The sequence below is a fragment of the Gossypium hirsutum genome, chromosome D09 (assembly GCF_007990345.1).
Source record: "Gossypium hirsutum isolate 1008001.06 chromosome D09, Gossypium_hirsutum_v2.1, whole genome shotgun sequence".
Classification (NCBI taxonomy): domain Eukaryota; kingdom Viridiplantae; phylum Streptophyta; class Magnoliopsida; order Malvales; family Malvaceae; genus Gossypium; species Gossypium hirsutum.
In genome coordinates this window covers 6465546-6476957 of record NC_053445.1, presented here as the reverse complement: position 1 = coordinate 6476957, position 11412 = coordinate 6465546, and the positions used below count along the sequence as shown (strand labels likewise).

Genomic DNA, 11412 nt, shown 5'->3' with positions numbered 1-11412 from the left:
TAATTTTTTTACTTAAAATATTAAACAAAATATTGAGAGAATACCTTTTTTTTGTATACTCAACATAGTAGTTTTTTTTGCCCTATTACCAATTGAACTCAGGTTTTTAATATATTAAAATATACGAGTTACATAAATATAGTCAATTACTTACTTAGAATTGAGGGAAGCTACACTATGAATGTCACAAGTGAATGGATCCATAAATGGATTTAGGATAAATTCAAATTGGGTCATGTTCGTTGTATTGTTAATCTAGACAATCACATTTATGTCTATTTTTTTGGGAATCGTTCATTTTGATACCTAAGACAAGGCATCCCCAATTGGACTTGATAGAAAACATAATAATCCCTTGAATCAATTTGCTCAATTTTGATTCTTCAGACTATGAACCATTTATATTACCTAATAATATAAGTTGTCTTCTCACATCACAACCTGATCACATGAAAAAAATGTAATATTAGTTAAACGTTAGGTAGCCAATGAGCTAATATTTGTATATGTATTTTGCTTTTCATACAAAAAAATATTGAGGATAAAAATATAAAAGATAAAAAATTTTAACCATGGAATTTTACTAACTAATCTATTCGAAAAATTACAAACATTATTGTCAAAATAACTACACTAAACGCACTAGATTCCAAGAAGTTGATGTATGCTACTTTGTAAATGTGTTTTGATGTATTTTGGATATTACATATGTTGGTAAAATGTTGGGTTTATGCCTAGTACATTTTGGTATGTTTTAATGCATGTTTTGCTTCATAGTTTTGGCATATTTTCTGTAAATCTAGACTTAGGTATCGATACCTCAAGCTTAGGTATCGATACCTTTTAAGTTGAGTATCGATATTCAGACCCCTAATTTTAGTACCTCCTCAAACAATAGCCAAAATTTTGAACCAAGAGAGGCAAATATCGGTACACGACCCCAAGAATTTGTACTTCGGGCCAAGTATGAGTACAACCCCTACGAATTTCGGTACTCCAAGACATCGAAGCTTACTGTTTTTGGAAATATTTTGAACAAATATTTAAGTAAAAACCAACAACTATCTACTAGTAAATATACTCTCCTAAGATTTTGTTGCTTGATTCCCACATCCATGATTGCAAATTTATGTTGACGAGTTTCCAGTGTAGTCATATTTAGCATATCTACCGGGAAGATAACCAATACGTTGATGCTTTTTGTAATTATGCATGTCAACATAAACATTAGAAAATAAGTGGTTTCAAGATCCAGAATTTGAGTTTTTGTGTTAACATCGGAAGGTAAGCTTTTGGTACAAAATAGAACTTCAACTGAAATTACTAAAAAGAAAAAATGTGGATTATGATTCAAAGAAAAGCCTATTGGGCCCTATCATCACAATGTTGGAGAATCCATTTTCCAATGGAAGTGCTCCAAACTCCAACATTAAACTCATATCATTAGTAAACACAAACATGTTTCTTGGTGAAGAACATATTGTTTCAGTATGTTCTTCGAAGTTTTTGCTGTCATTTGTAACTCTCTATGTCAACTCCCAGCAGATTAAAAGACCATGAACTGCAATTTTACTTCTGTTAAATAAGAAACAACTATGGCCATTGCATTGTTCAAAGAAAAAAAAATGAACTAGCTTTGTAAATAAATCAGTGCAAAATTGTTAGCACAAACAAGAAAGTTATTGATAGTTGGTAAGAAATGGTCACTTAGATAAAAATTACAAGAAATGGCTCAGCTGGCTCCATTGTAATAAAGAATTTATTGCTACCATCTTTATCAAATCTGATAGTAGGGAGACTGTTGAGGGGAGGTTGGTCCAGACCCTCAACGGAAAATATTATTCTTGTGTCGGGGTTTTGTCTCTTGTACTTCAAGGAGAGCCCAAAGAGCTTCATGGAATTTAAGGAGCACCTCGGTTGATTAAAATAAGGCCTACAAGCTTGCAAGGGCTATAGATGCCTTGGTTGGTGGTTTGAACCCCAGTAGGCACAATATACATAATTAATATTACGCACAATAGTACATTATTGACACCTCTTCCGTGAGCTTGTAGGTTGTATCTCCACCAACTAAGGCGCTCCCAAAATTCTATGAAACCTTTTGGGCTTTCTTCGGAGTATGGGAGACAAAACCCCAACATGAGAACAATACTTTCTGTTGAGGGTCCGAGACCAACCTCCCCTCAACAGAGACAAAGAGCTCCTTATCGGCAACATCGTTGGAAGCAATTCTTAGGTTTGTCAATTTTCAATGTGCAGACACTATTGCCATTTGCTGAGATCCATATAGTCTACAAGGTGTCAGGGTCCTCAGGGAAGAGTAGCCTCAGTATAGCATGTATTTGAGAATGGAGTGGATGCGATACATCACCGGAAACGAATTCTGTTGTCCTACCATCAACCTCGATCATGCTGCAACCTGGTGCTTTCTTGAGTCCTCTATCACCGATCATCCTACGGATCCTATAACCATCTTCACTTTTCTGAGAACTAAAGTAAATGTTGGATAGCTGCACAAGAGCTGCATCTTCTTCATCCTTGTCACAATCTTCAACCTCTAGAAGCTCTTTAACAGCAAGCTCAGCTAGCTCAACATTGTTATGAATCCGACAACCATTCAATAAAGCGCCCCAGACCGATGCTAGCGGTTTCATAGGCATTCGTTTTATGAGCTTTAGAGCTTCATCAAATCTACCTACCCTGCAAAGCAAGTCCACCACACAACTATAATGTTCATGTTTGGGCATAATCTTATATTGATGTTCCATGTTATTCAACAAAAATAAACCTTCCTCAGCTAAGCCTGCATGCCTACATGCTGTTAAAACACTGAGAAGAACAACCCCATCAGGCCTAACACCATAAGTTTGCATCTTTTCAAAATAATGAATTGCTTCCATTGCATGACCATGAACTGCAAAACCTCCAATCATGGCTGCCCATGAAAATACATTTCTTTTAGTCATCCCTTGGAAAACTTCCATGGCCAAGTCTAAACATCCACACTTTGCATACATATCAACAAGAGCTGTTCCAGTAAACACATCAAGTCCCAAATGATTTTTCCTTTTCTTCACATACTCGTGAATCCATCTCCCTTCCCAAAGATTCCCACTTTGTGCACAAGCTGTCAAAGCTGTGGTCAAACAAAACTCGTCAGGCTCCAAACCGTAAACCAACATTTCCTTAAACAAACCCAAAGCTTGAGTCCCTAAACCACACCGTATTAACCCACTCATAACCACATTCCACTTAACAACATCAACGAAAGTAATTTCATCGAACACTTTCCTTGCATCACCCCACAGCTTGGTTTCAACGTAAAGCCTAATAACCCCTGTTTGAACATAAGAATCTGATGAAAACACTCCGTTCTTAAATACCCAGTTTTGGATTTGCTTTCCTGAAATCAAATAACAAGTTTTGGCACAAGAAACAAGAATCGAGCTAAAGGTTTGGCAATCGGGTCTTAAAGTTTCTTCATTTAAGAGGAGATTGAAGTAATGAAAGGAAGTTCGAGGGTGAGGGCTGTTAGAGTGAGCTTTAATGAGGGCATTGTAGATATATAAGTTAGGATTTTGAAGCTGGTCAAAGATGAGGGAAGAGTAGTGGAGGCCAAGGCTAGTTGAAAGAGAGGTAAGGGAGGTGATTAGTTTGCTGATGATACAGGGGTTTTGGTGGAGGCCTTGTGTGATTAAATGGGCGTGGATTGGTTTGATTTGAGCTGTTTTGGTGCAGTGTTTTAAGAGGGTTAAGCACCGGGTCCAGGCTTGGGTGGTGGTGCTGGGGTGGTGGCTCATGATTGGGTTGGGGATTTTGAATGTTGGGGTGTCACCTATGAGCTAAAGGGTCTAGTGGAAGCCTTTAAGGATATAAAATTTGGGTGTCAATTAAGCTCAATAAGCTTGCTCTAACATCGTCTATCATTTGGAAAATTTTCTGAAATCCAAACACCATTGTTCCAAGTTTAGGTTGTCTGAAATATATCTCGAAATCTTCCTTTAGATTCCATTGTAAACTGCAAGTGTTGAACAAAAAAGAGATAGTAAACTGTAAGTAAAAGCAAATGGTGTTATTGATAGTAAAAACTACTTTTTAAGAAGGAAAAATGTTAGATTTTAGATATTAAAATATAATTTATTGCATTTCATTATATAAATATAAATTTTAAATGTATTTAAATGATTAATATAATTTGTTTATAAAATTTAATTTAAATATATAAACTATATTATATAAAGTTTTGAAAGATTTAAATGTTAAAATATAACCATTACAATTTCAAACATGTAAAACTATATTAGAAATTTTATCACACGTGTATGTCTGTTGAAATCATGTATTTAAAACACATGTGTGCGTTTATAATTAACATATGATAAATAATAAAATGTAAGATTTGAAACTAATAATAATAACACATATGCAACATGCACAAAATTAAGATAAAAAATAGTTTAAACTTTGAGTAAAAGGAAATTTAAATTGTGACATTAACTCATTCGACGACATTATCAATAAGATTATGGCATACTCATGAAAATAATTATACTATATATTTGATAAGAGCTCACATAAAAAGTAGATGTTCCTCAAGTTGAAATGGTAAAGTTGAGAGAGTGTATGTTTGATATTTTGGGTTTAAATCCCATCATAAGCATCAAAATTTTTCTAAATTTTATACAAAAAGATAAAAATACTAGAGAAATCAGCCGATATCTAATATAAATATGGGCAAACTTCAATGTAGTCATCCAATTACTAATAAGTTTATTTTTTTTTCACCTAATTATAAAAATTTATAAAATAATCAACCAATTATTTGATTTTTGATTTTTTGGTCACCAATCCTTAAATGGCTAACATGAAGATAAGCTTTTAAAATTAGCATAATAGTAAATTTAGCCGTCAAAATTTATATTTCGTGTCAATTTAATGCTAAATTTTTTTAAAAAAATAACTCTCAACGTTTGCACATTATCTAGTTTTATCATATTTTTACACAATAATATAACTCAATACATAATGTGCTAATTAGAAATAAAAGCAAAAATATTTTACAAAAAAAAAACTGTTTATTATTCAGTTGAATAATCTTCAAATACATTACTTATACTTCAAATAGCTAAGAACTTGATATTTCATAGTGACAATTAACTCATTTTTTTTGTTAGCTTGAGTTGGCTGCCATTGATGAAGTAAATAAAAACTTAATTGTGTTTTTAAGTTGTTAGACTTAAAATTTGGTTGAATTAATGAAGTGGATACTTTTAATTTTGAAGGAATTGAATTGATTATTTTTCAAAATTTAGGTTGTTTTACTTTTTGTTGTTTTTCATTTTCTATTGAGTCAATAACGTTGCAAATGGACGAAGTGGCAGGACTCTAATCACTCCTATTTACCAACAAATGATGTTGCCTTGGTGATCGGTAATCCGAGTTAATTCATGGCTTTATTTGAACTCATGAGGTCTCCAAGCAGTTTAGTTTATCTACTTCTTGAACTCGATTTTATTGTAACTCTCATTCTGGAAGTTGATTTCGAAGGTACTTGCATTTCCCTTTTAATAGTGGGTTAGTTGAACGAGTGGTGAGGCTCTTTGTGTTTGTCGAAGACAATAAAAACGACGACGATATTAACAAGAACAGTTGAGTTGAACCAATGTCTAACTATTCAAAATCGAATCTTATAAACTTGTTGAAAAGTGAACTGGTGAAGGCCGAGTCATCTAGCTTTTAGTGTTCAATCCAACGATGGAGAACTAGAGATCAAGAGAAAAGAGTAAAAAAATGTGTAAAATATTAGTTTTTGGTATATTTTAAATCAAATTTAGCTGATAAAAATGAGTTTTTTTAGCTTTTTAGGTGATAGGGTCATAAAGAAAAAGCAAACCTACAAAAAGGATCGAATTACACCATGTTTAAAAGTTGATGGTTAAAATTTTTAAAAGACATATCGACACAATACATAAATGTTGAGGGTTAAAGTTGTTATTATGCTAATTTTAAAACCTACCACATTTCCCATTAGTCTTTTAACACCTGGTGACCATAAAAGAAAAAAAAATCAAATAGTGGGTATAGCAGTGAGTATTCTTGCTTGTCATGTGGACGACCCGGGTTTGATACCCGAAAATGGTGCTAGAAACTTGACGAGGTCCTATCGCACTTCACAAAATCATGCAAATAACAACAATTTTTAATAATAAACATGCATGAGATCTCTACGCAAACACTACGGGTCAAGTTACAATATAGTTTTTTTTTTTACAATGAAATATAGGTGAGCATTCCAATGAACATATCCAAAGAAGACAAGGACACTAAAGAATTTCTATGTTATGCAAAAGTCTGTCAAAGTTATTGAAGTGATCCATATTCAATGATGAGTAGATGACTAAATTTGATTGTTAAAATCTTAAAACTATGATTTATTGTAACCAATAACTTCTCATGAGATTCTAATAATGATCGGTTGTTCTTCCTATTGTTAATGGCATTGATATTAATGCTATGTCTCCCTCTTAAATGATATTTCCTCTCGATCTTAATCGACTAAAAGGAAAACTCTTATGATCTCTTCTCGTGGTACCTTTCGATTTTAGATGTTTTACTTAATTAATTTAATTTTACCCAATAAAATTTCCTTTTAACCTCTCCTATCTAAATTTTTACCCAAGGTTTGTAAAGCCTAAGTTATTAAGCTCATCAAATCAATTGCACAATGCATTAACGCCAATATCATGCGATAATCACGTCAGCAACAATCCAAACAATCAATCACTTAAATGAATTTAGCTCATAATCAAATGAAGCACATCCACAAACATGATCTCCATATCAGGATTTACGAAATTGTAGTAAAGAAAAACAAAATTGAGTTTAGACATTGCTCATTCAAGAAGAAAACTCCTCCTTCATGAACATCCATCGAAGCCCAACTTGATCTCCATTCCAATCTCATTGCCCACCATAAATTGTAGTAAATCAAAGTATAGAACTAAAGATTTGATTACTAAACGAAGATATGTAAGTTTACAACTGAAAACTAAAGAAAAGCAAATTACAAGAGAAAGAAAAATACAGAAAATACTTATAATGCGTATCAGTGCATTCAAATTCACATCCTCCTGTACTGACAACAATACCGATACCAATCGAGTTAAGACTCAGTTGCTATGGTTGAAATTTTTACTTTCGTGTAACTAATAATAATGTTTTGTTATTCATCTCTTATTCTAACATATGAAAAGAATTTCCATTGTCTATGGCTTTATGAAACCATCATTTTATTATGATTTGGGCAGCATTTGGCAAAATCTTTTAAAGAGAATTTAGGAAGGAAAATGTTGATGTTTAGAATTGTTTTTTCTGTGTGGAAGAATAACATACAAATCTGCAACAAACCCATTACAGAGTAAATCGATTGATCCTCCAAATCAAATCTCACATAAAAACATGGTCCAAAAAGGAATTCTTCTACATCTCTGCTAACTGCAAAAAGATGAGCCTTTGAATGAAACAATTAAGCAGATGACAAAACATGGCTAAAATTAAAAGAAAATAAAAAACCCTTTAGCTTTAAATGAATGAAAGAATTGGAATTTGCCTCATTCCATTGCTGTTATCAGTTTCTAGCAACAAGCTAAGGTACAAGTTGAAAGTTCCTTCACATGTTTCAAAGCCATAAATCATCTGCCACTGGTAAAAAAAGAAGCAGAAATTATTAGTCTATGGAAATTAACAACTATGTTACTCGGATTCTTTATTTTTTGTTGATGGCGTGGTACTGTGGAAGTTCTGAGATTGAATTTTACGTATAAGCATTAGTTTCTAACGCTTTTAATTTAATGTATAGAGATTAATTTACCCTTTTTTGAGTTGAGGTATCCGTATTAAAGATTTCCTTACCTTTAGATGATAGAGGAACCAGAACAACATGCATTGCGGTATTGTTGGGAGGAAGCTGCAAACGAAGGGGATAAAGGTTGCCATTCAAAGGGTTACGAGAACAAAGAGAAAACTCTTCCTTCACAACATTCTCTTCTTTCAATGCTTTCTTCAAATCATCAACCCCATTCCCTTTAAATATGAATTTACGCTCTCCAATATTTTGGTCTACATCACCATTATCATCAACTACCTCATACTTAATAATCCTTCCTTCAAATGCCTTTGGCGATCCATTTCCTGAGTCATCTTCCTGCATATATATATATATATAAAACCCAACAAAATTACAATCAATAATAGGACATCCCAAGCTTAGATGGACTGTATGTCAACCTCACCTCATTTTTAGACATTCTAGAGCCTCTAAGTGAAATTGTTGGAGGTGAACCAGTATCAGAATTGTCAAATCCATCAGCTTGTACTTGAAAAGGAGGAGGTGGAGCAGGGAGTTTATCTTGGTGGCGAAACCTTAAAATATCAACTTGCCAAAGGATCCAATCTTGATGTGAGGTTCTATAAGGAGTATCATGTGTAATGTGGTTCCTCCATGGTGGTATCCCACCATTTGCTCGTAAATATTGGCCGTAACGAGTTTTTAGCCGAACCCTGGAACCTTCTTGAATAGGTTCCCATTCAACCGAAGAATCCAATCGTTTTGGCAATGTCTGCAACACTTTCTTCCCTGTCATCCCCAATAGGAACGGCATGTTTGAAGCCGTCAAGTATTTACCGTAACAGCTTTTAAGACGAATATGGGTGGAATTGAACTGCACGAACTCCACCGTCCATCTCGCGTTCCGTACAGTTCCGCCTCGCTCTTGGGAAACAGTTTCCTCATCATCCTCTGCAAGCAAGTATTTGTCATGGATGCTACGAAATCGAACAATGCTTGCTTCTTCGAAGATTTCCATGGCAGCACTCTAATACAATTACAAACAAAACAAAATCTACGATTTAAAAAAAAAAAAGAGGGGGATTTCGATTTTATTTTATTTTTATTCTTTACCTGAATATCTAGATTAATATCAGCTAACACCGGAAACTGTTTGAAGACAGGAAAATTCGAGGAAAGGAAAATTTAATGGAGTTTGATAATGGAAGCAAAGAGGAACCGATATTTTGGGAGTTTTTGTGATTTTACTTTGTTTCCCAAAACGAGAGTTAAATATTTTTTTTTAATTATAAATGTTGTATTCCGCTAAAATAGTTATGTATTAATTGTGTTTAAATATGTAATTTTCTATTTATTAAATATACCGGTTACGAAATATCGAGCATTGACGGGTTAGATATATTTTAAGAAAAATTAATTTAATCCAGATCGAATTGTCAAGATGATATCTACTGATTTGTTTTGACAACAGCTCCTATAAGGGTTAGTTTGGATGGGCAGTGCGTTTACCTGCGATTAGTGTAAAAATAACGGTGGCGGTGAGATTAGTTACTGTAGCGATACTGTAACGTAAGATAAAAAATAAGCTAAACGTACCGCACCACACCGCACCCAATCGCCCATTCAAACCCACCCTAAATCTACTAGAAACTCTTGAGAGTGATAAGGCTAATGTCTTTTAATTTTGACTGCGTAGTTTAATTTTTTAGTTTTGTTTTCTTATTGTAAAAAAATAATATGCGGATTATATTTTTATAAATGTCTAAAATGATCAAATTTATGTGGGAGAACTCTTGAGAGTCCTGAAATAATTTAATTACTATAATAGAAATCAAAATTAGTCTATGTTAATTATATAAATAAATGTGACATTTGTTATATCGTGAATTCATTTGTGGAGTCTAAAAAATTTCATCCGCTAATAGAGTTTTTTAGACTTTACAAGCATGTTAAGGGTTTGATAAGTGTATTATAAGATGTAGTAAAAAAAGATTTAATTATATAAATAAATATAACACTTGTCACATCCTTAATCCGCTTGTGAAGTTTATAAAACTCCACCTAACAGTGTACGAAATAATTACCCTTCATTTTTTTATATATTTTATTGATGTAGATTCTTATAAGAATATATTCAAACTTATATTTTCTTTATTATTGTAATAACAATGATATTAATTAAGGTTTTCGATTTTTTAAGGTAAACTGCATTAATAGTTATCCAATTATGATTTTTTTTAGTCATTCAACCATCTTTGATGTTTGAGTATTTCAATTTTTTATGTTAATCATCTGATGATTAAAAAAATAAAATTAAATAATTAGATGATTATTTTGTAATTTTTCATAGATAGATGATAAAAAAATTCTCATAAAAGTGTTAGAGTAACCTCTATTATAATTTATTTATTTTGATTGGTGCTGACTTGTCTTAATGTTTGCATGATATTTTATCAAATAATTACAAACTTGATAATATCTAAAATAGTAACAACAAATAAATAATAATAGTGATGATGAAGATGAAAATGATGCTGCTGCTGCTGATGAAATTTAAGCAATGAAAAGAAGAAAAATCATAGAAACCTTGCCTCTCTCCCAAATGCATGTTTGAAATTATGGGTAATAAGTGATGCAGATCCTTTATCTGAATGTTGAGATCTCTCTGAATCGTGAGAAAAATTTATCAAATCCTGTTCCAAAATCTCAATCAAATCGACACCCCAAAGAACCCAATCTTGTGTAGCCGTTCTATGTGGGATATCATGCATTACTTTCCTCCACTGTGGCGGTCCGCCGTTAGCCCGCAAGAGTTGCCCATTCCTTGCTCTAAACTTCACTCGGAACTGATCGTTAATCGACTCCCATTCCGTAAAACCATCATTTTTTGACAACGGAATTGTTTGCAATACTTTATTTCCAATCATGCCTAGCAAAAATGGTTCACCACTAGCAGTTAAGTACTTGTTGTAAATGCTCTTGAGACGAATCAAGTGGCTATCACCTTGGACGAGCTCAACCTTCCAACATGCGCCTTGGGAGGAGTCGTTTCGGCTTTGCCGGACAGTTTCCTCGTCCTCTTCGGCGAGTAGGTACTAGCCAAGGTGACTACGGAGTCTTACTGCTTTAGCTATGTTGAAGAACTCCATTGATTTTGTTATTAATTAAAAGGAGATTGAGAATGGAAAGTGTGTGTGCTATAATTTATACTTTCCTTTCCTTTCCTTTTCTTTAGTTGATAGTTGTTAACTATGACTCCTATTTCAGTCAAATTTGAGAAATAATCTTCTAGTTAAACTCTGTTTATTTGTTTCAATCAAATTCTGATTAGTTTAGATTATTTTATTATTATTTGACCTATGAATTTAGCCTATAAATAGGCTCTTTTACAACCTTAAAAAATACACGCATTAGAGATTAGAACTCATAACACATTTAAAGAATTTTGTGTTTACGTTTTGAGGGTTCTTTGTTTTTGAGTTTTCGGGATTTAGTTTTTATCTTCATCTTTTGTCCTCTTCGTTCTTTTGCCATTATAGTAAAATTATCTTTGCTCATGATTTTTT

The 11412-nt window shown here is 33.0% G+C and overlaps 2 protein-coding genes and 1 pseudogene across 3 annotated transcripts; all 3 read right to left on the bottom strand.

The window, feature by feature from the left end:
* Positions 1 to 1917: 1917 nt before the first annotated feature.
* LOC107892350 (putative pentatricopeptide repeat-containing protein At3g28640) lies at positions 1918 to 3938 on the bottom strand. The gene has a single exon (XM_016817417.2). The coding sequence runs from the start codon at positions 3798 to 3800 to the stop codon at positions 2292 to 2294; it is 1509 nt and encodes a 502-aa protein (XP_016672906.1). The 5' UTR covers positions 3801 to 3938; the 3' UTR covers positions 1918 to 2291.
* A 3451-nt stretch (positions 3939 to 7389) lies between these two features.
* On the bottom strand, positions 7390 to 9099 carry LOC107893030 (uncharacterized). 2 transcript variants are annotated; one of them, XM_016818018.2, is made up of 4 exons: positions 8960 to 9099; positions 8292 to 8873; positions 7912 to 8203; positions 7390 to 7701 (listed from the first exon to the last, which is right to left on the bottom strand). In XM_016818018.2, the coding sequence occupies exons 2-4, from the start codon at positions 8862 to 8864 to the stop codon at positions 7679 to 7681; spliced, it is 888 nt and encodes a 295-aa protein (XP_016673507.1). In that variant the 5' UTR covers positions 8865 to 8873; positions 8960 to 9099; the 3' UTR covers positions 7390 to 7678. The 2 variants fall into 2 exon arrangements, with proteins under 2 accessions (XP_016673507.1, XP_040957557.1); XM_041101623.1 differs by lacking the exon at positions 8960 to 9099 and having other exon boundaries at positions 8292 to 8953.
* Positions 9100 to 10422: 1323 nt separating this feature from the next.
* Positions 10423 to 10995, bottom strand: LOC121220728 (uncharacterized; annotated as a pseudogene).
* Between the last annotated feature and the right edge of the window lie 417 nt (positions 10996 to 11412).